Source organism: Rhinatrema bivittatum, chromosome 10 (assembly GCF_901001135.1).
Source record: "Rhinatrema bivittatum chromosome 10, aRhiBiv1.1, whole genome shotgun sequence".
NCBI lineage: Eukaryota > Metazoa > Chordata > Amphibia > Gymnophiona > Rhinatrematidae > Rhinatrema > Rhinatrema bivittatum.
The window spans coordinates 48,433,861-48,459,846 of record NC_042624.1 but is presented as its reverse complement, the minus strand read 5'-3'; the positions used below and the strand labels follow the sequence as shown (position 1 = coordinate 48,459,846).

Sequence of the window (25,986 nt, the reverse complement as noted above, 5' to 3'; positions counted from 1 at the left end):
ATTTGGAAAGAATTTCTGATAGTACCTTACATATCTGGACCCTGTGGAAAAAGGAAAATTGGTTCTTACCTGCTAATTTTCATTCCTGTAGTACCACGGATCAGTCCAGACAGTGGGTTGAGCCTCCTTTCCAGCAGATGGAGGCAGAGAAAAACTCAAAAGGTATCCTTTTATCAGGACAGTGCTCCCCCTGTGTCCCTTCAGTATAAATCGTTATCAAAGCAGGAAAAAAATTGTCAACTATAATCTTAACCAGAGAAAGATCAAGCAAGTAAAATCTGTAACCTCCAAATTGGAACTGTAAATTTGAAACAATGCAAAAAAGCACTCTTACATATATAATGGTTAGATACGTCCGGTGCCTTATAGCACAGATATGCGTTGCTCTGATAAGCTTAGGAGATACTCCCAAAATCTGTAAATGAAAGGAACTTTGAGCAGTCGTTTCCAAGAAAATTCAGAATGCAAGAAGGGCGGGCGTCTGGACTGATCCGTGGTACTACAGGAATGAAAATTAGCAGATAAGAAGCAATTTTCCTTTCCCTGTACGTACCTGGATCAGTCCAGACAGTGGGATGTACCAAAGCTTCCCTAAGAAGGGTGGGATCGAGATCGTCCCGCTTGAAGCACCTGTCTGCCGAAGGAACCCAAAAACTGACGCCTGTACATTGAGGCGATAATGACGAGCAAAGGTATGAAGAGATTTCCAAGTAGCTGCTCTGCATATTGCTTGCGGGGAGACCAACCAGCTCTCCGCCCAAGAGGTAGCCTGTGAATGCAAGGAATGGGCCTTTAAGTCCTCCGGAACCGGCCAGCCCCAACAGATATACGCCAAGGCAATCACCTCTTTTAGCCAGCGAGCGATGGTAGCCTTAGAAGCCTTGTTCCCCTTATTGGGTCCGCTCCATAAGACAAAGAGATGATCAGAGACCTGAAAACTCATTTGTGACTTCTAAGTATTGCAGTAGCACTCTTTTCACATCAAGGCGCCTTAGGTCTCCGCCAGGTGTGCTCGCAATGTCATCTGGAGAAAAGGCAGGTAGCTCCACTGACTGACTGAAGTGAAAAGAGGACACGACCTTTGGTAAAAAGGATGGCACTGTCTTGAGGGAAACACCTGAATCAGAAAAACAAAAAAATGGTTCCCTACAAGACAAGGCTTGGAGCTCGGACACTCTCCTGGCCGAGTAGATAGAGACCAGAAATATTGTCTTAAGAGTCAGGTCTTTGAGCGTGGCCCGATTGAGGGGTTCGAAAGGCGCCCCGCAGAGAACTCGAAGTACCAGATTAAGGCTCCGCAACAGACAAGTAGTACGAACAGGTGGGTTCAAATGCTTAGCCTCCTTCAGGAACCGCATGACATCCGCGTGGGCCGCCACCGCGAAACCATCAACCCGCCCTAAGAGGGAGCGGAGAGCCGAAACTTGAACCCGCAAGGAATTGAAAGACAAACCCTTGGAGAGGCCATTCTGTAAGAAAGATAGGACCTGAGAGCGCCTGGCGCTCAAGACGTTCCTGCCCTTGCTCCGTCGCAAAGCGATGCAATTTCTCTCCGACAATGCCACCACAGTAGCTCACATCAATTGCCAGGGTGGCACCAGGAGTCAGCTGGTAGCCCTGGAAGCCAGCAAGCTGTTCTCCTGGGCGGAGTGCCATCTGGCTCGACTGGCAGCCTCCCACATTTATTTATTTATTTATTTAGCATTTTTCTATACCGAACTTCATGGTTAAATACCATATCAGATCGGTTTACATCGAACGGGGGATAGAGAAACTTGTAACAGAAAATGGAACAGTACAAAATAATCAGAAGAGAGCAGTAAGTTACATTAAACAAGGACAATAAACTTGGAGGCTTTACAGCTTAGAAGTAAGAAGAATAAAAGGCCCAAGAAGGGCAATAACTTAAACACAAAAGTTGTAATGGATTCAGATTAAACAGGAAACAATATTATCTGAGGAGTTAGGATAATCATAATAATAGGCAACAGAAATAGTAGCATGGTTCCGTAGCTCGAGAATAGGTTGTTTGTCTATTGTGAGTCTGAAGGATCCGAGAAGGCTTGTTGGAACAGCCAAGTCTTAAGTTTTTTTTTGAATGTTAGTAGGCATGGTTCCAGCCTAAGGTCTGCGGGGAGGCTATTCCAGATGTTTGGATCTGCGAAAGAAAAAGCTCGGACTCTAGTCGAGACGAGGCGAATAGCTTTGGTTGGAGGGGATTGTAGCGTTCCTTTATGGATTTCTCTAATTGGTCTGATGGAAGTATGGAGTTTGAGAGGGAATTCAAGGTCAAGATGAAAATAGTTATGGATGGACTTATGTATCAGGGTGAGAGATTTGTGAAGGATTCTGTGGTAGATTGGTAACCAGTGTAGGTTTCGGAGAGTGGGAGTAATATGTTCTCTTCGGTTGGTGTTGGTTAAAATTCTGGCCGCAGCATTTTGTATAATTTGAAGTGGTTTGATGGATGAGTTGGGAAGGCCAGTGAGAAGAGCACTGCAGTAATCTATTTTTGCAAATATTAAGGATTGGAGAACAGTCCTAAAGTCGTGTAAATAAAGGAGGGGTTTGAGTCTTTTCAACACCTGTAGTCTGTGGAAGCAATCTTTGGTAGTTGTATTGATCATGGTCTTTAAGTTAAGGCGGTTGTCAAGGATTACTCCCAGATCTCTCACTTGAGGTGAGGGTGAGATTATAACTGTGGTGTGTTTGTGGAGGGTGGTTGTCTGGGTTGGAGGAGATAAATAGTAGTTCAGTCTTAGCGGAGTTGAGGACCAGATTTAGGTTGTTGAGGAGATTGTTGATAGATTGAAGACAATTTTTCCAAAGCGAGAGAGCTTTGGTGATGGATTCTGTTATGGGAATCAGAATCTGAACATCGTCAGCGTAGATGTAATGAATGAGGTTGAGACTTGTTAACAGATGGCAAAGGGGAAGGAGGTAGATATTGAAAAGGGTGGGAGAAAGGGAGGATCCTTGGGGGACGCCAAGAGAAGAATTTGTCAATGGCGATTCTTTGTTATTGATCCTGACCCTGAAGTTTCTGTTATCAAGGAAGGACTTGAACCAGCTGTAGACTAATCCGGTTATGCCAATGTCTGACAAGCGATCTAGGAGGATGGAGTGGTTGACCGTGTCGAAGGCTGCTGAGATGTCTAGAAGGATTAGAAGAAATGAGTGTCCTTTGTCCAGTCCCATAATAATATGGTCTGTTAGTGAGATGAGCAGGGTTTCTGTGTTGCGTGATTTGCGGAAACCATATTGGGAAGAGGAAAGGATATTGTTTTCTTCTAAGTAATCTGATAACTGGGAGTTAACTACTTTCTCTGTAATTTTGGCTAGGAAAGGAAGATTAGAGATTGGACGAAAATTAGCTAGAATGCTGGAGTCTAGATTGTGTTTTTTCAAGAGGGGTTTAAGGGAAGCATTTTTTAGACTATCTGGGTACAGACCTTGTGTTAGGCAGCAATTTATGATGTTGGTCAGAGGTCCCGCGATTGAGTCTGGGATGAGTAGCAGTAATTTGGAGGGAATGTTGTCTGTTGGGTGGCTGGATGGTTTCTGCCTCTTTAGGATGGATTCGATCTCTTTTGTGGAGGTTAGGAGGAAGGAGAATATTCAGGCCGACTTCCTAAGTCTCCCACTCCCCGGAGAGTGGGAGTTGTCCGAAGATTCAGAAACTCCAGATACCTCATATTCCTCTGCATCTCTTTCCCTATCCAGAGACGGCAGGAAAATGGACTGATTCAACTGAAAATCTGAGACCACTTTTGGCAAAAAGGAAGAAATAGTACACTGCTGAATTGCCTCTGCAGTCACTCCCTGCAAGACTAGGCCTGCAGCTCGGATAGTCTACGCGCCAAACAAATCGCCACCAGAAACACCGTTTTCAAGGTCAGTAACCGCAAGGATAGGTTATTCATCGGTCGAAAAGTAGGGCCCGCTAAGAAATCCAAAACCAGATTAGAACTCCACAAGGGTACCAGTAACTGAAAGGGAGGATGAAGATGTTTCATTCCTTTCAAAAAACGGGCCACATCTGGATGAGCCAATAAGGATATAGTTGCGATGGAGAAGGTACAGAGAAGGGCAACCAAAATGATAAAGGGGATGGAACAACTCCCCTATGAGGAGGCTGAAGAGGTTAGGGCTGTTCAGCTTGAAGAAGAGGCAGCTGAGGGGGGATATGATAGAGGTTTTGAATAATAGAAGGACTAGGGGGCATTCCATGAAGTTAGCAAGTAGCACATTTAAGACTAATCGGAGAAAATTATTTTTCACTCAACGCACAATAAAGCGCTAGAATTTGTTGCCAGAGGATGTAGTTAGTGCAGTTAGTGTAGCTGGGTTCAAAAAAGGTTTGGATAAGTTCTTGGAGAAGAAGTCCATTAATGGCTATTAATCAATTATACTTAGGCAATAGCCACTGCTATTAACTGCATCAGTAGCATGGGTTCTTCTTAGTGTTTGGGTAATTGCCAGGTTCTTGTGGCCTGGTTTTTGGCCTCTGTTGGAAACAGGATGCTGGGCTTGATGGACCCTTGGTCTGACCCAGCATGGCAATTTCTTATGTTCTTATGATCTACCATTCATCTGACCCCTGAAACAAGCAAGAGCCACTACCTGCACCTTTAAGGAATTAAAGGCCAACACTTTATTCAATCCATCCTGCCAAAATTCCAAAATAAGCGAGATCTTAACTGAACAAGGAAGAACTCCTTGATCTTCACACTAAGCCTCATATACTTGCCAAACCTGCACATAAGCTAAGGAAGGGGAGAATTTTCTTGCTTGTAGCAAGGTGAAAATAACCTCAGTAGAATATCCACTCTTCAGCAAGCAAGCCCTTTCAAGGGCCATACCGTAAGAAACAAATCGAGTTGGATCTTCATGAAGAACAAGGCCCCTGCCAAAACAGATCCCTGTGTGCCAATAACTGGAGGGGGGAGTCTACAAGCAACTTTCACAGATACCATGATCTCCCGGGCCAATCTGGTGCCACCAGAAGCACCATTACATTATGACGCTCAACCCTCCGAACCATTCTGCCTAACAGGGGCCATGGGGCAAAGGCATACAGCAGTTTGTCCTCCAGCCATTCCTGCACTAGAGCATCAATGCCCAATGACTTTGGATCTCTCCTGCAACTGAAGAATTGAGGGACCTTCACATTGCAAGAAGTCGCCAGCAGGTCTAGAAATAGAAGGCCCCAGCGATCCACTATCAGCTAAAATGCCTCATACCCAATTCTCCTGGATCCAGACTCTTCCTGCTAAGAAAGTCTGCTCTTACATGGTCTTTTCCTGCAATGTATAAGGCTAAGATCTCCTGAAGATACACTTCTGCCCATTCCATAAGTTGGTCTATTTCCTGTGACACTTGCTGACTCTTGGTTCCTCCCCGCTGATCAATGTAAGCCAGTGTCATTGAATTGTCTGACATTATCTGGACCGCTCAATCCTGCAACCTGTCGCCGAACTGCAAGCATGCCAACCGGACTGCTCGGGCTTCCAGATGATTGATGTTCCAGAGAGACTGTTCCTCACTCCAGTGCCCTTGTGCTCTCTGTTCCTGACAGTAAGCTCCCCAACCCTGGAGTCTTGCATCCTGTCATGAGTACTAGCCAGTCTGGAAATTTTAGGGAAATCCCCTTTTTCTTAGATGATCCGCTTGTAACCATCATTGTAGCTGACAGCAAACCTCCATCGGCAGGTGGAAAAGACTCTAATAGTCTTGAGACTGAGGGCTCCAACAAGACAGCAGGGAGAGGTGAAAAGGACGCATAAGAGCTTTCGTCCATGGCACCACTTCAAGGGTCACTGCCATCAATCCGAGCACCTGTAGATAGGACCACATTTGTCAGGCATACTGTGTTCATCTACAGACGCACCTGTGCCGACAGCTTCTGAATACAATTCTCCGGTAGGAAAACTCTGCCCTGCTTCGTGTCGAACCAAACACCATCATATTCTAACGGCTGAGATGGCTGAAGACTACTCTTGCCCGTTCACCACCCAACCAAGCTCCTGCAACAAGGTGATCACCTTGTGCGTCACCATGCAGCCCTCTTCTAGAGACTTGGCATGAATCATCCAGTCGTCCAAGTAAGGGTGTACCAGGATCCCATCCACTCTCAACTCTGCCACCAGCACCATGTAACCTTGGAAAAAGTTCTGGGTGCAGTGGCCAGACTAAAAGGTAGTGCTTGAAACTGATGACGACGACCCGAAATCATAAATTGCACTAACACACTGGTGCTCTAGCTGGGTGGGAATATGTAGGTATGCCTCGGACAAATCCAAAGATGCCAGAAACCCCCCCGACTGCAAGGTCATTATCACGGAGTGCAAAGTTTCCATGCAAAAAAGTCACCCACAAATGACCCTTTTGAGATTCAAGATGGGACGAAAGAAGCCCTCCTTCTTGGGCACAATGAAATAAATGAAATAGCCCTATTTTCTTGAGATGTAGGCACTGGAACCACAGCCGTCAGACTGAGGAGTCTTGACAATGTACACTCCACCACCTGCCACTTCTGTGAGGAGTGGCAAGGACACACCATGAATACATCCCGAGGAACACTGCAAAACTCCAGCTCAAATTAATTTCATATCACCTTCAAGACCCACTGGTCTGACGTGATTTTGAACTACCTCTGATAAAAGAGAGAGAGGTGACCCGCTATCTCCTGTTCCCTGGGGTGGGTTGGCATACCTTCATTGTAGGCTCGGGAAGTTCCACTACCTGAGCCTGCGCCTCGCCTTGGCTGCCTGGGATGAAAGGAGTGAGAGCTACTGAAAGGACAAGTCTTCTGAAAGGTCGTTCCTTTGTAGGGTCGAAAATGTTTAGATCCCTGAGCACGACCTCTCATGCTAAAGGAGCATGGCGTCCGCTTCTTATCCTCTGGCAAATCGAGGAACTCTAGACTCGCTCCCCTTATTGGCTATTTTCTCCAACTCACTCCCAAACAAGAGCGAGCCTTCAAAGGTCAACTTCATAAGTACTTGGAGTTGCAATGGCAGACCAATTTCTCAGCCATAACTGACGCCCGGCTACTATTACCAAAGCCACCCCTCTAGGTGAGGTGTGGACCAAATCGCAGCCCACATCTGCCAAAAAGGTGGCTGCTGGTTCCATAACTGCCCTGGAAGATCACAGGATTGGAGAGGCTCGAATGGTGGTTTCATGAGCCGACCCAAAACCAGATTGAGGTCCCAAGAAGGGGCCTGAGGGCGCAGTGGAGGCTTGAGGTGAAGCAAGCCCTTCAGAAAACGTGTTACGAGGGGTTGCACTGAAATAGGAACATCCCCGACACCTCTATGGAAGCCGGCTACCGCACTGACATGCATTCCAATGGAGGAAGTTTTTAGACCTGATTCTGACAAGTGCCATAGTCTAGAAACTTTGTGGTGGAACAGGTAAAGGGATCAAGGGATTGAGAAGAACACCATGATTTAAACCTGTTCCATTTGTAAAGATAAGATTTTCTTGTGGAAGGCTTCCATGAAGCAATCAGGACATGGGAAACTGGCTCCGAAAGGTTAAGTGGCTGAAGAATTAACCTTTCAACATCCAGGCCGTCAGAGACAAGGCCTGAAGATTGGGGTGCCGTAGGCACCCGTTGTTCTGAGTGATCAGAAGCGGGTCCTTTCCCAAAGGAATGTGTCTGCGAATGGAGAGGTCCTGAAGGGAGGATGAATAGCCTAGTGGTTACTTTACCCTACATTGCCTCACATACAAAAACTTAGATTGTAAGCCCTCTGGGGATAGATAAATACCTACAGTACCTGAATGTAAACCGGTGTGATATCTCAATTGAGATCGAATGTCGGTATATAAAAACAATAAATAAATAAATAAATAAGTACTGGAAACCACACTTGGTGAGGCCAGTGAGGTGCTATCAGGATCATGCTTCCCTTGTCCTGATGTAACTTCACGAGAGTCTGCGAGAGAAGTGGAAGTGGAGGGAATGCATATAGGAGACCAGTTGCCCATTAGAGGGAAAACGCATCTCTTGGCTGAGAGTGTTGGCTGTGAGTGAGAGAGCAAAAGTTCTCTACTTTGTGGTTTTGAGGTGACGCAAAGAAGTCTATGTGAGGATAACCCCAACGTTGGAATATTGAGTCCGGTACTGTGGGGTGGAGGGGCCACTCGTGCGGTTGAAAGTTGCGACTCAGCTTGTCTGCCAACACATTGTCCACTTCCGGCAAGTAGGTGGACCTGAGGTACATTGAATGGGAGAGGGCCTCCGCCATATCTGCGCAGCCTCCTGACACAGTAGGTAGGAGCCCATCCCTCCCTGTTTGTTGATGTACCACATGGTCACCTGATTGTCCGTCTGAATCAGGATGACCTGGTTAGAAAGGTGATCCTGAAATACCCTGAGAGCATATCTGATTGCTCGCAGCTCCAGAAAATTGATTTGGTATTTGGCTTCCTCTGGAGACCAAGCTCCTTGTGTCTGCAAATTGGCGACATGAGCTCCCCCAGCCGAGGTTCAAAGCATTGGTGGTGAGAATTATTTGGAGCCTGGAAGGGTAGGCCTTGGAGGAGATTGATCTGATTTTTCCACCAGGCTAGAGACTGATGAATGGGTCGGTGATGAGGACAATGATCGACAGAGGTTGGACGGATTGAGTCCATTGTGACCTTAGTATCCACTACATGACTCTCAAGGCCAAGCGGGCCATTGGGGTAACCTGTACTGAGGATGCCATGTGTCCCAGCAGGATGAGGAAGTGGCATGCAGTCAACTGGTGCTGAGACTGTAGCTGGTGTGCGAGAGAAATGAGAGTGAGAGCTCGCTGTCGAGGCAGAAATGCCTTTGCTTGAAGGGTGTCCAAGTCTGCCCCTATGAAGGACAAAGTCTGAGACAGAACTAAGCAGGATTTCTCGTAGTTGACGAGAAATCCTAGCGAAATCAGAGTGTGTAAGGTAAGATGTACGGACGACAGAGCAGTTTGCTGAGTGGAAGCCCTAATCAACCAATTGTCTAGATAGGGGTAGACGTGAACACCTTAAGTCCTGAGGAAGGCTGCTAATACTACGAGGCACTTGGTGAAGACTCGTGGTGCAGATGCCAGGCCGAATGGTAGCACTCGGTACTGATAGTGCTTGGGGCCTACCAGAAATCTTAGAAATTTGCGATGAGATGGAGTTATCGCAATGTGTGTGTACGCGTCCTGGAGATCTAGAGAGCAGAGCCAGTCTCCTCTTTGCAGAAGAGGAAGAAGGGAACCCAAGGTTACCATCTTGAACTTTTCTCAGTGGAGGTACTTGTTGAGGGCACGTAGGTCCAGAATTGGACGAACGCCGCCTGATTTTTTGTGGATTAGAAAGTACCAGGAATAGAATCCAAGGCCTTGTTGGGAGTAGAGTACTGGTTCTATTGCTCTGGACTAGAGGAGGAGGGAGACCTCCTGTTCCAGGAGTGGTGAGTGGTCGGATGTTCCCCACGTCAGCAGAAGTGGGGAGTCCGGTGGGATGGAGAGAAGGTTCAGACCCACTGGTCTGAGGTGATTGTGTGCCACCTGTTGTGGAAATGGCACAATTGACCTCCCCTATTGGTATCTGAGGCAGTGGAAGCTGGCTGCTGCTCTCTATGCAGGAGTCAAAAACCGGAAGCAGGGCCCAGCTGAGGAGCTGCTTGCGGCTTTTGTTTCCGAGATTGATGAGACTGGGCCTTTTGGAAAGGTCTCGCGGAACGAGTTCTAGACAGTGGTAGATAGGACTTCTTTGGAAGGAAGAATGACTTTTTAGTATCCTTCCTGAATGGCTGTTTGGAGGAATACTCAGAAGGCATCAAAGAGACTTGGCGAAGGGTCTCATGATGCTCCTTGAGTTCCGCCACTGTCCACTGAATCTGTTCGCCAAACAGATTGTCTCCTACGCAGGGCAGATCAGACAATATGTCTTGTACTTCAGGGTGCAAGTCCGAAGACTTAAGTCAGGCCCATCTTCTTGCAGAAATAGCAGCTGCAGATACCCTGGAAGCGGTGTCAAAGATATCATAAGAGGATCTTATTTCATGCTTCCCTGCCTCAAAACCCTTATGTGCCAGGATTTGAAGCTGTTCCTGGAATTGCTGAGGCAGGGTCTCTGCAAAGTCCTGTCTCTGCTTGAATAAGACCCTATTATATTGGGTCATATAGAGTTGGTAAGAGGCGATCCGAGAGATGAGTATTGAACCCTGGAAGACACGCCGGCCAATGGCATCCAGGAATTTCTGCTCCTTACCTGGGGGGAAGGAAGAATGGGGTTTTGAGAGTCTTGCCCTCTTTTGGGCAGATTCTACAACCACAGATTGGTGATCCAGCTGAGGTTTCTGGAACCCTGGGGCTGATTGTACCAAGTAAATGGTATCTGCCTTTCGGTTGACTGTGGCTATGGAACCAGGGTGTTCCCAATTCTTTTTGAGAAGATCCAAAAGAACCTGGTGAATAGGGATGGAGGTTATTTCTTTGGGAGCATCCACGAATTGTAACAGCTCCATCATTTGGTGCCTACCATCTTGCTCAGGCTGTAATTGGAAGGGAACCAATTCAGACATTTCCTTCACAAAATTCATGAAGGACAAGTCCTCTTGAGGAGAACGCTTCCTACTTTCAGTAGAAGGTGGCAATGGTAAATCATCGGTGTCTTGAGATGAATCGTCAGTCCAGGCATCATAGGGATCAGCACCTGCCCCTCTAGGAACCTGAGAAGGACGGGACAATGGTATTCCTGAAGGTCCTGGTCTAGGCTTTGAAGGCATCGAGGGAAGTACTGGAGGCACCGAAGGCACCGGTGCAGGCATCGATGGATGGATCGGTGGCGCCGATGGGCGCATCGGCATCGATGGTTGAGGCATCGGCAGGACTTCTGATGGAGGAATGCGGAACGGTGTTTCTCCTCCCGATGACAGGGTAAGCAGGGAAGGCACCGGAGCCATCAGTGACCCAGGATCCATTGGTGAAAAAGCGGCTATAAGCGCTTCCATCTTCGAGAGCACTGGTGCCAATACTGCCGGAATGGGATCGATGGTCGGTTCTGCGACCGGCACCGATTTCGGCGCCGGGGGACCTTGGAGTCTATACATCACCTTATCGATGGCCTCCTGAACCATCCGGTCCAGTTCTTCACGGAGACCTGGAGCAAGCAGCCACGGCTCCGGAAGGGAAGGAGGCGGCAGAGGCATAGCCGGAGGGACCACCGTTAAAGGCGGAGTCGTGGCTCCCGATAAACCGTCTGGGTGAGGGTTGCCTCGGTGACCCGGTCGCAGAAAGGGTCGATGCCTTTTCTGGACGGGGCTTCTTCGATGGTGGCTCGGACGATGGCTCGGTCGATGATTTTCCTTCATCGATGACCCGAGACTTCCGGTGTCGATGCCGATGTTTCTCTCTATGATCCCCTTGGTCCTGAGGGGGAGGAGAGGTAGTCGAAGGCCGAGAATTCGCCGACGCTGGACGGTCACCGGCCGGTGGCCGATACTGGCGCGAAATGGACGGTGCCAGTTCAGATGACGTCGATGCAATTGACGCCGTCTGAGTTTGAGAACGGAAGAGAAGTTCCATTTTCTCCATTCTGGTCTTGCGACCTTTTGGTGTCATTAAGGCACATTTGGTGCAAGTCAGGACATCATGCTCGCACCCGAGACACATTACACAGACTTTATGCGGGTCTGTTATGGACATGGTGCGAGTACAGTCCGGGCACCGACAGAACCCCGATGCCATGGCCTTTGAAAAATTTAGATATATCACACAGCAGAGAGATCACATCATAAAGTAATGTGTAACCATTTATTGAAATTCACAACAAGTTCCCCTACATAAACATATTAAAAACTGAACTAGCACATTCAATAGTTCAGTTTTTAATATGTTTATGTAGGGGAACTTGTTGTGAATTTCAATAAATGGTTACACATTACTTTATGATGTGATCTCTCTGCTGTGTGATATATCTATAGTACAATCAGAGAGTTTTTGAAAATAAATTACCCTCTGTAATATTTACCGTGTTGGTTACCTACTTTGAAAAATTTAGCCATGGTGCGGTTGATAGCCAGTAGGCCACGAGGGCCAAACACGACGGGAATAGACCGAAAACGGGTAAAAAACTTACCGGAGTACCGCGGAGTCAAAAATTCGAAAGAGGGACCCCTGTGGGGTATGAAGGTTTTTAGTAATTCCGTGAGGAAAATTCCTGTCAGGAATCTCTGTGGAGCTCCTTAAGCCGCGTAGCTACTGCTGCGTGGAAAAAAGAAGACTGAAGGGGAACCCCTGCTGGCTGCAGGTTTAGTGCCATGCTGGGCATGCCCAGTAGGTGCCAGTCAAAGTTCTAGAAACTTTGACAAAAGTGTTCCATGATTGGGCTCCATCCTGTGATGTCACCCATATGTGAGGACTACCATTCTACTTGTCCTGTGAGAACACTTACTGAAAGGTGAGTGCCAAAATCAGATACTGCTTCCAACTGGACACGCAAGCAGGTGTCCAACTAAGCGACCAAAACCTGTGTGCACAATTTGGACAAACAGCCGGACGTACTCGCATGAATTGACAGTCCTGACGAGGGCAACCTAACATGCAGGAAGAACATTCGAAAACGCTGCTGCGGCCTACTATGCAGTGCACAGAGAGATATCTGAGAGCGGGGTCTAGCCCAAAAGTGCTGCTCAACCCATGTCCCTTAGACTTTCTCGGGGGTGGGAAAACATGTTGGATTGGCGTGCAGAGCAGAGCTCGGAGGAAGCCCTACCAAAAACCCTCCTAAGTTATTTTTTTTTAAGCTTTACCTGAGCTCAGCCCATCCCGGCTGAGTACAGAGTCAGTCTCTGGTTGCAGGGGGAGAGGGCATATACCATCACCGCCACTCTCAGCTTCCTGCCCCCGCTGCCTTTCAGCTGTTCAACAGATAAGTGCATGCCAGCTGAAAAACCAGCTACTGGACCAAGGCACTCATCTGTGGGACCACAGAAATCACCTCAGAAATTCCCCGATGAGGGAGGGACCATTTGATATCACCGCAGGAGAGCAAGGCAAATTAAATTTCCTTCGTTTTCTCCTTCTAAAATTTAAAGCAATCTCCAGTAGGGAGATGCACGTCCACCATCTACTGGAAACGGAGAATACTGGCAGACTGATGTCATTGCAGGGGTATATACATGTCAGCTTTGCTCAGTTTCCATCTGCTGGTGGAGGCGCATAACCCATTGGTTCTGGATTTATCTGTCTGGACGCTAAAAAACAAGGGATTTAAGAACATAAGAACATAATTCTGGGTCAGACCAAGGGTCCATCAAGCCCAGCATCCTGTTTCCAATAGTGGCCAATCCAGGCCATAAGAACCTGGCAAGTACCCAAAAACTAAGTCTATTCCATGTTACCATTGCTAATGGCAGTGGTTATTCTCTAAGTGAACTTAATAGCAGGTAATGGACTTCTCCTCCAAGAACTTATCCAATCCTTTTTTTAAACACAGCTATACTTACTGCACTAACCACATCCCCTGGTAACAAATTCCAGAGTTTAATTGTGCGTTGAGTAAAAAAGAACTTTCTCCGATTAGTTTCAAATGTGCCCCATGCTAACTTCATGGAGTGCCCCCTAGTCTTTCTACTATCCGAAAGAGTAATTTCCGTGAGATCAGAAGCTAGAGGATCAGAAGCTAGAGGAATCCAAAAGGTAACATCTGCAGTCAATTTGGTCTGCTTAGCTGCCATCCAGCATATGGGAAAAAAATCCCAGTAGTAAACTTTGTACTGCATGGGGAAAAAAAAAAAAAGCTCCTACCTCCTAACCAGGCCCCTGGAGAACATAAAAGATCTCATGTAATAAGAAACAATTTTAAAGAAAAACCCATAACTTGGAGGCAAGACAGAATAAAATCCAGAATCGCCCACAGGAAACCAATTAGGGGCTCTCCTAGACCTGCAGGCTAGGACAGGAAGGCAAAATGGTGGCCGATCCCGCCAAAAAATAGCCTCAGAGTATGATAGTCAGTGTGGTACTCCAACCCTGCTGTCCTGAAAACAGAAGGCCCTGTCAATTCTATCTGACCAGTGCCACTGAGACAAATTCAGGCTCCCTGGGAAAGGTGACACTTGCTTTGCAGGCAGAAAACTAGGAGCCATTGGTTGCAGGCTCCAGCCAGCCAACCGCGACCAGCCAGCCACAATTAAAGGTCCCCAAGAGCTGTGGAAGAACTAGGAAAACATATCCTGAGGCCAGTGTGGGAATCGAGACCCAAACAGCTCAACATTCCTCCCCCAACAGTGCTGAAGCTTACGGAGCAATAGTTGCAATCCACTGGCAGAGACTGCCTGAAACATTCTTTTTTTTTTTTTTTTTAAACTTCAACATTCTTCGCTGGAGAAGCAAAAAAAGGCAGATGTGGGGGGAGGGAAAAAAAGATCTTCAAGAGAATCCTCACAAGCCTAAAGGCTCTCCCTGTACTCTACCAAGTCCCCCCTCTGGAACTGGAAGTCTCAACAACTGGGCTTGTTAAACTGTTAACAGCAGAGGCTTGACCTGTAGCTTAAGCCATAACGGCTCAAAATACTCTTACTAGGCCAGACAAGGCAAATCTGTGAGCCTCAGATCATAGTAACATAGTAATGACAGCAGAAAAAGACCAAAACGGTCTCTCTAGTCTGCCCAGCAAACTTCCCAAGGTAGTAACTGCCGCTACATCAGATGAGAATATTTCACCATCTGCTGAGGCACAGAATACTGGCTCTCTCTGTGCTGCACTAACTCTTAGCGGTGATGATGTCACATAAGAAAGCTGTATGTTCTTCCTCCATCTGCTGATAGGGTGACATAATCCACTTGTGAGAACTGATGTAGCAAGATAAAATGGAAACAAAGGATTCAACTTTACTTATTTTAGTTGGCAGTGATGTCCGTACTCTTCAGTCCGAGTGCAGACATCCTTGCCATCTAAGTAAAACCTTTCTGGAATGCTATAGATCAATTTTATGCAAATAAAGTTTCAAGTTCTTTGCATTTAAGCTTGGCACTCCAATCAGGAGCCTACAGTATAAAACAATTTTAAAAAGTGTAAATCTATGTAGCATATCTGTTTCATAATCCGCTATAAGAAAAATAAATCTTTTGCCACAAATTGGCAAAATGGAATTGAATTTGATGACTTGCCCTTCCAAATCGAAGTTTGAGAGTTACAAATTTAGGAATAGTTGATAGGCCCCTACCCAGAGGGCCCTCAATCTAAGGATTTATTGCGTGCGTTAGGGCCCTAACGCACGAGATATGGCCATATCGCATGCGAAAAGAGCCTTTTCGCATGCGATATAATGCAAAGTAAGGGGAGGGGAGGAGTCTGTGTTGGATTCGCTGCCGGCGATAATGTTACTAACATTATCGTCGGCAGTAGCACACCGAATAGCACCACCTTTCACGGTGGCACTATTCGGTGCGAAAGCTGGCAGCCGGCGCACCGCCGTGGTGCGAAGGCTGCGGGCTTTCGCAAGCCTGCCCCCCGTTTTCGCAGGATTCATCATTTTGCGAAGAATGATGAATCCAGGCCTAAGTTTGTACTTGATGCAATGAAGGGTGATGTGATTTACCCAAAGTGACAAGGAGCAACAGTGAGAGAAAGGAAAATTGATGCTTACCTGCTAATTTTCGTTCCTGTAGTACCACGGATCAGCCCAGACTCCTGGGTTTTACCTCCCCTCCAGCAGGCAGAGACAGCCCAATTTCTGTGGACTCTGTCGTATACCCCTGAGGTGCCACCTAGAGTCTGTCAGTATTCCACTGTACCCAAGCAGAACAATAATAAAGATTCACAACTTTCACTGAACAACCTCCCCCCGAAGAGCAGAAGAAATTAAGAACTCGTAGCTGAAACTCCAAAACAATGCCTTTTAATTCTGACCCTGAACAGGGGGGGGGGGGGATATGAAACTTACAACCAGAAATAAGGAACTACCGGCTGAGCGGATTCTCCCTGGGTGGGACTCTGGGCTGATCCGTGGTACTACAAGAACGAAAATTAGCAGGTAAGAACCAATTTTCCTTTCCCTGTACGTACCCGGATCAGCCCAGACTCCTGGGATGTACCCAAACTTCCCTAACCAGGGTGGGACTGCGAGAGTCCCGCTCGGAGAACACTGGCTCCGAACTCCCCAGGCTCAGGGGCCTGGACATCAAGTCTATAGTGTCTTGCGAAAGTATGAGTGGACTTCCAGGTAGCCGCCCTACAAATCTCTTGCGGTGCCACCTGTTGACATTCTGCCCACGAAGTCTATTGCGAGCGCGTAGAATGAGCCTTAAGCCCGACCAGAATCAACCAGCCCTGTACATGTTATGCAGACACGATAGCCTCCTTCAGCCACCAGGCGATAGTTGCCTTGGAAGCTTTCTGACTCCTTCTGGTCCACTCCATAAGACGAAAAGATGATCCGTCAGAAGAAAACTATTCGTGACCTCCAGGTAACGCAACAGTACCCGCTTCACATCCAGCTTTCGCAAATCTCTGGCCTCTGATGAAGAGGAATCTAAACCCACAAAGGAAGGAAGCTCTACAGACTGATTTAAATGAAAAGCAGAGACCACCTTCGGGACAAAGGATGGAACCGTGCACAATGAAACACCCGCGTCCGAAATCCTTAAGAAAGGCTCTCTGCAAGATAACGCCTAGAGCTCTGAAATGCGCCTCGCCGAATCAATAGCGACCAAAAACACCATTTTCAAAGTGAGATCCTTCAGGGTCGCCTGCTTCAAAGGCTCAAAGGGGGCCGAGCAAAGGGTGCGGTGGACCAAATTAAGTTTCCAGGAAGGACAGGGATTCTGAACTGGAGGGCGCAAGTGCTTAACCCCTTTCAGGAACCTAGCCACGTCAGGATGAAAAGCTAGCGCCATCCCATGCACCTTACCTTGAAAACAACCTAACGCCGCTACTTGGACTCTTAAGTAATTAAAGGCCAGACCCTTGAACAAGCCCGCCTGAAGGAAATCCAGAACTTCCGGGATTGAGGCCTTGTCAGGACAAATGCTACGTTCCACCCCCTAGACCCTAACATAGGCTCTGGAGGTAGAGGTTTTACGGGAGTGTAAGAGCATGGCGATAACCGCAGGCGAATAACCCCTTGAACTTAACCTCTGCCTTTCAAAAGCCATGCCACTAGACAGAAGTGATCAACCTCGCTGAAATAGATGGGCCCTTGGCACAGTAGAGTCGGGGAACGAGGAAACCGCAGCGGACCGTCAATGGCTAGAGTGAGAAGATCCGCAAACCACAGATGCCGTGGCCATTCCGGAGCCACGAGAATCACTGTACCCGGGTGAACTTCTATTCAGCGCAACACTTTTCCGACCAACGGCCACGGAGGAAAGACGAACAACAGAACGTCCCTTGGCCAGGGCAGAACCAGAACATCTACTCCGTCCGCTCTCGGTTCTCGTCGCCGACTGAAGAAACGAGGAGCCTTGGCATTGCGGTACTTTGCCATGAGGTCCATGGATGGCCTGGTCCAACGCTGGCACAGAAGATGAAAGGCCTCGTCAGAGAGTTCCCACTCCCTTGGATCCAACTGTTCGACTGAGAAAGTCTGCCTGCATGTTGTCGACCCCGGCAATGTGGGAGGCCGCAATCTTGTAAAGGTGCCGTTCCACCCAGGCAATCAGCAGCCGTGCCTCCGTCGCCACAGGATGGCTCCTGATTCCTCCTTGACGACTGATGTAAGCAACCGCTGTGGCATTGTCAGATAGTATCCTCACCGACTGCCCTTCCACTAAGGGAAGAAGGGCCTGCAATGCCAGCTGAACAGCCCTGGTCTCCAAGCGATTTATGGACCAGGACGACTCAGTCTTCGTCCATTGGCCCTGCACCGCTGCTCCCCGACAAACCACCCCCATCCGGAGAGGCTGGCGTGGGTTGTAACCACGATCCACATGGGAATCTCCAAGTCCTCTCCCCGATGCAAGTTGTCTGGATACAGCCACCAATGTAGACTGGCACGTGCCTCGTCTGTCAGCGGTAATTGAAGCTGGAACTGCTGGGAAAGTGGACACCAGCGGGAGAGCAACGCAGACTGCAGAGGACACATATGAGCAAAGGCCCACGGAACGAGCTCGAGAGTGGAAGCCATCAACCCCAGGACCTGCAAATAATCCCAGGCCGTGGGCTGAAGCATGGAACTGAATAAATCCACCTGGGAAATCAACTTGGAAAGTCTCTCTTCTGTAAGAAACACCTTGACCGAGGCTGTATTGAATCTGGCTCCCAGAAACTCCAACGACTGAGAAGGAATCAGATGGCTCTTGTTGGGGTTTACCACCCAACCTAAGGAAGTCAACCTCTGGAGGACCCGCTGGACCGCGGTCCTGCACAATTCCTCTGACTTCGCACGAATCAGCCAATCATCCAGGTAGGGATGAACCAATACTCCCTCGCGCCACAGGGCTGCTGCTACCACCATGATCACCTTGGTGAAGACCCTTGGTGCTGTCGCAAGGCTGAACGGGAGTGCACAAAACTGGAAATGTTGGCAGAGGATCGCGAACCGTAGGTATTTCTGATGATCCGGATGGATGGGAATGTGCAGATAAGCCTCCGTCAGGTCCAACGACGCCAGAAACTCTCCCTTGTGGACAGATGCTATCACGGAGCGCAGAGTTTCCATCCGAAAACGAGGCACCTTCAGCTTCCGATTGACCTGTTTCAGATAGAGGATGGGGCGAAATGTTCCTTCCTTTTTCAGCACAATGAAACAGATCGAGTAACGCCCGCGCCTGAGTTCTCCGGCTGGAACCGGAACTATCGCACCGAGGTCTTGTAAGCGCAGCAGGATCTCGTGTACCGCTTGTCTCTTTTGACGGCACACGCATGGGGAAACCATGAAGCGGTTGTGGATCGGCCATGCAAAATCTAAAGCGTAGCCGTGTTCGATTATGCTTAGGACCCATTGATCCGACGTTACCGTGGTCCACTCCTCCAGGAATAAGGACAGCCTGCCCCCAATCTTTGGAACTGAGTGAACCGGCTGCACTTCATTGTGAGGGTTTGAGGCCCCCATGAGACTGAGGGGCTCCTTCTCTGGAGGGCCGCCGGCCACGAAAGGACTGGGGCCATGTATTTTGACGGCTTTGTCCCTGACAAAATGAAGAGCCCGTAGATCGGGAGGAGCAAAAACGTCGATTCCCCCGAAATCTTGCTCTCTGAGGAAAAGAGCCTCTCGCCCTGGGCCTGTGCTCCGGCAGCTTGTGGACTTTGTTCTCCCCGAGTGACTTGATCATATCGTCCAACTGCTGTCCGAACAACAATCTGCCATTGAAGGGCAGAGAACTCAAATGAGACTTGGAGAAGACATCTGTCGACCAATTCCGCAACCATAGGAGGCGATGCGCCGAAACCGCTGAAACCATTGCCCTTCCTGAGGTCCTCAAAAGATCATACAGTGCGTCCGCACTGTAGGCCACCGCAGACTCCAGTCTCCCACCTGTTGTGACTGGGCCTCTGTAAGTTCCATGGATGCTTGAAAATCCTGATTCCAGCAGAGACTGGCCCGCTGCACTAAGTTGCTGCAGATGGCCGCCCGGACTCCCAGAGCCGACACCTCAAAGATTTTCTTGAGATGTACCTCCAACTTGCGGTCCTGCAGATCCTTCAAGGCTGCGGCTCCTGTCACTGGAATAGTCGACTTCTTCATCATCGCTGAAACCGCCGCATCTACCTTAGGCACCCTGAGAAGATCCAACGTGTCCTCTGGGTGCGGGTATAACTTATCCATGGCCCTGCTCACCTTTAACCCCAGATCAGGAGTGTCCCACTCCTTAAATAAAAGGTCAGACACCGAAAAGTGGAACGGGAACGAACGTGCTGGACCTCGGAATCCCAGTACTACCGGATCCATAGTAACCCCCAACCTGGAATCCTCCTGAGGGGCATCGATTCCCAGTTCGCCTAAGATGACTGGAATAAGGGGACCCAGTTCATCCTTTCGGAACAAGCGAACCACCTTGGGGTCATTCCCTTCCACCGGAGGGGATCCCATGTGCTTGGACGGAGCAGCCTAGGCATCTGGTTCCACATCCTGACCTTGATCAGGAACCGGGCGCGGAGAATCCTCCTGATCTGAAGAATCTGAGGACATGCTGTCCCTCGGACAGACCATGGAACGAAACGGACGTTTCTCCTTGGGTGCTCCACCAGCCCTCGAAGGCTGAACCCTCTTTCGGGCCTCAGAGGAACCTCCCCCTGGCCCTGCCGACACATGTGCTCTGCGAGCTACCTTGTGCCCCTGCACCTTACCAGCCCTGCGCGCCTTAAATGCCTTGTGCATTAAAAGCACAAAATCTGAGGTGAACGACGAAGAAGACCCTTCAGAATCATCCCCTTCATCATCCTCCTCAGCGCTAGCCAAACCGGCCCTCCCAGGTGCACTAGGCCGTGGTGACAACGGGGGAGGCAGAAGCCCATCCCCCATAGCAGCTTTTTCTCTCTCCTGCATGGTCCTCAAAATGGCTTCCGTTCCCACGCTGAGCAGGAATGGATCCGGGGCCTGACGAAGCAAAATCGGGACGCTGACCCCCCTGACGCAGTCACGAATCACCCCCTGATTTCGCCGGAGCCGCGATCCCCGAAGAGCCCTCTCCTGCCAAGAGGCACTCCATGCAAATGTCTGCACGGGAGAGCCGCGCACGTGGCACAGGCCGAACCACGCAGCATAAGCAGTGGCCTAAATTTAGCCCGGCCAGAGAGAGGAGCAGCAAAAATCAAAGGCCTACCCAAACGGAGCTGTCCACGGTCTGAAAAAAACACCCACGGAGAGCAAGCTAAGCCAGTAGAGCAGGAGAATTTAAAGACTCAGGGGCCCCCGGGAATTTAAAGATGCCCGAGACCCCCGTGATGGCCTTCAGTGGACAGCTACAGGGTCCTCAACTCTCTGCTCCTGAGCCTCAAATACCAGGGGGGATGGTCCCACCAGGACCTTACAACCCCCTGGGAGGCTAAAAGGGGAACTAGCCTAAGATCAAAAACCTGACCCCGTACTAGCCAGCCGCATGAAAAAACAGACTAAACCAAAAAACCACTAAAATCTTTAACCAAATACCAGACTCCAGAGAAGCACCTCTTCCACCTGCTGGAGACAGAAGAATACGGACAGACTCTAGGTGGCACCTCAGGGGTATATGACAGAGTCCACAGAAATTGGTCTGTCTCCGCCTGCTGAAGGGGAGGTAAAACCCAGGAGTCTGGGCTGATCCGGATACGTACAGGGAAGCAGGATTTGAACCTTGGTTCTCAGTTCTATGATTCTCAGCCTATGGCTCTAATCACCAGGCTACTACTCCACAAATTAAACTTCATTTTTAAAGCTCAATAGTTTGAGTCACCCCTTCAAATGTATGCCTCCCTTCGCTTAGCAGCTAAATATTGAGTTTTTGCCAATATCTCCTGTCTTTGAAGGGGATATTTGGCCATTATTTTGGTACTTTTTTTTTTTTTTTTTAGTATTCTAAAACTTATTCAGAAGGACCTGGATAAGGATATTTGGAGCAAACAGGAGAAAGAGGTCACTTATACTCTTATCAAGCTCTGTGCTCCATCTAGTCCAAGTCCCAAAGGGTTAATCACCCAGTTAAGGTATGCAGATTTTAGTTGGCTCCTTAAGGTTTCTATTTTAAATATAGGAGCACATCTGAGCCAGCCTCCCTGCAGCCCGAATGACCTCCATCATATGCTATTAAAAGAAAACTGTAATGTCTATTTTCTTTTCCTCTTATGAAAAATAATGGAATCCAGCTTGCATCATACTCATTCCGATCTGATTCCATTGGAATGAAATCAGAAAATAATGAACTGGGAATGATTCCATTTCAAAGCAGCTTCTTCATGCTATTTCGTTATTTACTTGTGTTACGTATGAATTTTGACATTCCAACTCACATTATCTTCTCTGTTTCAGATGAAAAGTCAACATATCTTCCAAAAATAAACTTAAGATCCTGTAATTGAAAAAGTGCATGTCAGAAAAGGGTCATCAGAATTAGAAGGAAAACAATTTATATATATATATATATATATATATATATATATATATATATATATATATATATATATATATATATATATATATATATATATATATATCTTCTTACTTTTCCTGCTTACCTTTTCTTGAACTTGCTTTCCTAAATTCTTCACATAAATTCTACAATTTGGATCTCCTGGCTGATAATGTTTAAAAGCAGAAAATTTTTCCATTTCTTTAAAGGGCAAAAATAAAAAATAAAAAATGTTAGCTCTTTAGTTAGGCTTTGTAAATCTTACTAAAGATGTGTTTATACTCTTCCAATTGAAATTAATTTGACTCATGGGAAAAGTATATTTCTTGATCTTCTTAGTTTGTTTCCCCAATATATATCTTAAATACAAAAAAGGCTGTGAGGTATATTCAACCAATATCTTTAAAAGAAAAATATACACTCCTTTGTCTACACAGAAAGGACTTTGAAATCTATATATATATATTTCTTTTATTTTATGTAGAATATATTAAAAAAAACAAATAATGTGGTTTGCATCTACTGGCTTATTTTAATGCACAAAACCAGAAGTCCAATATCCAGTTCACTGTTCTTAGAGGAAGAGATACATGAATCTATTAAAGTAAGGGGATAAAACCCTCAGATAGCACACACCCTGCTGAATGGCACAAATAGACTACTTCTAACAGTGCTTGAAGCCAGAAGTTAATACAGACCTGTTCCTAAAGGTAAGTACAGAGTTCAAATGAACTTGATCTGAAAGATTAAATAAAAGGAAGTAAATATAAGGTTAAGCAAGTACAGCAAATACAGAGTAAAGGGTTTTTTTTTCCAGTGATGGCAGCAAAGTGGCTTCAAGCACCGTTAGAAGTCATCTATTTGTGCCATTCAGCAGGGTGTGCTGTCTGAGGGTGTTTTCCCTTACTTTATTAGATTCATGTATCTCTTCCTCTAAGAACAGTGAACTAGATATTGGACTTCTGATTTTCTGCATTAAAATAAGCCAGTAGGTGCAATTCACATTATTTGTTTTTTTGATATATTCTACAGAAAAGAAAATAAACCATAGATTTCAAAGTCCTTTCTACATAAACAGGAAAGAGGTGTATATTTTCCCGATATATTGTAAACATTTTTTGCCTACATATGTGAAATACATTGCTGTATTCCAAGAGGCTGTTTTTTGTTTTTTTAATCTTCTTCACTAGCTTCACTCAACCACTGTGCTGTATCCATATTTTCCCATATGGCTCTCACAGAAATCAGCACAACAGTGCCTCAGTTTATTTATATTCATAATACTGAGAATAGTTAAGTATGAAAAGCATTTGAAAACAGGAAACTCTACTTTCTCTGAAGAAATCAACTATGAATCATAAGAGCTACCATAAGAACATATACTTAATGACTGCTTATAAAAGGTGACTTATTTAAATAAATTATTCTACTTAGTATCATTAACATTTTGCTTGTAATTCATTCATTTCCCAAAACGTGGGTGTATTTTCAAAGGAATTACGTATGTAAAATTAACATATGTGCACATAAGTAGCATATATTTACATACATATTGTTTTATAAAAAATTAAAAATGTGCATATTTTTGCTTTCCTGTACACATTTACCCGCACATAAAAGGGGTGGTCTAGGGGTATTCCAGGGTGGGGCTAAGAGGCAGCCACGTAACTTGCTATTTTATAAAGGACGCAAGTACATGTAGTAACTTATTCATGCAATTTTATACTTGTTAATTATCTAGCACAAATAAGATTGGTCTGTTTTCCAGTATTAGGTTGTTTTTTTTTTTGGGGGGGGGGGGGTTATTTTTGTTTATTTTTAATATTCTTCTTTTCAGCACTTCAAATCAGATTACATTCAGATTGGGTGAACTGGGGAAGTTTAGGCTGAAGAACTAGGAAGGTCTCACTGATCTGAAGGAGGACTGGATGAACTGGTAGAGGAATTAGAAAACTAGTGATTTCAATCGCATGTGCATATTTTAAAATATGCTGACTTACGCATATGGAAGGCAATTTTCAAAGGAGTTACACGCATAAATGTAACATACAAATGTAGCAATTTTCATAAGCCATTTATGCTCATAAAGGTGAATTTTAAAAGCCCAACATGCACATCAATTAGGGGATGGGCGAATGTTAGGTGGCACACTCCGCACAGATTTTAAAATCCGCCCATATATACATTGTGCACACAAATGAAGAGTTTCCCAAAAAAAGGGCGGGGCCTGGGTGCTCCTGCATTTTAACTTAAAATTTGTGGGTACAGACTTGGCATGCGCAAAGGGCCCCTGCCGCACAACTTTACTTCTGCTATGGATGATGTGCAATTTATAAAACAAAAAAATCTAAGCAGATCAGCAGGGTTTTAAAGGTCAGGGTTAACAGGGGGAAGGGAGGCTATTAAACTAGCAGGGTTTGGAAGTCCTATCCCTTAACTGGGAACGAAGTGGGAAAACTAGCAAGGGCGTTACAGTGGCGTGCCTTTTAAACACCCCCCCCCCCCTACGCAGCAGAAGTGGCATTTGCACCAACACATGCCCACTTAAAACTGAGTACACATGTGCGCACACTTAATAAAAGACAATTATTCCTCATCTGCTAATTTTCGTTCCTGTAGTAGCATGGATCAGTCCAGACAGTGGGTTATGTCCCCCTTCCAACAGATGGAGTCAGAGAAAACTTCGAAAGGTGCTCCCATATAAACCAGTGCACCCTCTGTAATCCTCTAGTATTAAGAATATCAAAGCTTGAAGAGACAAGATGGATGGATCAAGGTATAAAACCCTTTAAACATGAATAACTGTACAGGGTGTACTGAACTTTAAGAGGCAACTAAACTTGCAAAATGAACCATGAAACAGCCACTAAACACGTGGTATACGGAAAACAATTTGAGCAGAGAGACAATCCCAATCCCATAAATCCTTAGGGTGGGCGTCTGGACTGATCCGTGGTACTTCAGGAACGAAAATTAGAAGGTAAGGAATAATTTTCTTTTCCCTGTATGTACCCGGATCAGTCCAGACAGTGGGATGTACCAAAGCTTCTCTACTTAGGGTGGGCCCTGGATATCCATGCTCGAATGACCCAATTTCCAAAGGAGCCGAAGACCGGTGGCTGTAGATTCGAATGATAGTGCTGAGCAAAGGTATGTAAAGACTTCCAGGTGGCTGCTCGGCATATCTCCTGAGGCGAAACGGATACACACTCTGCCCAGGAGGCCGCGTGAGCTCGGAGGGAATGGCCCTTGATGCCCAACGGAGGCTGTCGACTGGCACCAATGTATGCTGAGGCGATAGCTTCTTTCAGCCAGCGAGCAATGGTGGGTTTTGAAGCCTTGGCCCCTTCTTTGGGCCACTCCAAAGCACAAAAAGATGATCCGACAAGCGAAAATCATTCGTGGCCTCCAGTTAGCGAATGAGGATGTGCTTAACATCAAGCTTGCTTAGCGCTCGGGAATCTTCAGCTGAGAAAGACGGGAGTTCCACCGTCTGATTCATATGGAACGCGAAAACAACCTTGGACAGGAAAGAGGGCACCGTATGCAAGGAAACTCCTGAATTCATGAAACTGAGATAGGGCTCCCTGCATGATAGCGCCTGAAGCTCTGAAATCCTGCGGGCAGAGCAAATAGCCACCAGGAAGACTGTCTTGAGCGTAAGATCCTTGAGGGTAGTGGCTCGTAGCGGTTCAAAAGGTGGTCCGTCTAAAATTCGAAGAACTAAATTGAGGCTCCATGAGGGACACAGAGCGTGTACTGGAGGCTTAACATGTTTCACTCCCTTGAGAAAACGGACGATGTCCTGGTGAGAGGAAAGGTTCCCTCCCGGTGATGGATCAGGGAACCGAGGGCAGCCACTTGCACCCTCAGGGAATTGTAGGCCAATCCCTTTTCCAGGCCCTGTTGCAGGAACGACAGTATCTGAGCCACTGAGGCGCTCTGCGGCGAGACAGGTACGGAACCA

General features: G+C 47.0%; 1 protein-coding gene across 6 annotated transcripts in view; it reads right to left on the bottom strand.

The window, feature by feature from the left end:
- RNPC3 (RNA binding region (RNP1, RRM) containing 3) overlaps nucleotides 1-25,986 on the bottom strand; it is a 143,135-nt gene that overhangs the window by 32,347 nt on the left and 84,802 nt on the right. For all 6 annotated transcript variants that reach the window (XR_003858896.1, XM_029617733.1, XM_029617731.1 and 3 more), the window contains exons 11-12: nucleotides 22,126-22,220; nucleotides 21,901-21,959 (exon numbers count right to left, since the gene is read on the bottom strand). Coding sequence is in view for 5 of the 6 variants with exons in the window: in XM_029617733.1 (XP_029473593.1) it covers nucleotides 21,901-21,959; nucleotides 22,126-22,220 (154 nt within the window). In the remaining variant the exon portion in view is untranslated. The remainder of the gene's footprint in view (nucleotides 1-21,900; nucleotides 21,960-22,125; nucleotides 22,221-25,986) is intronic.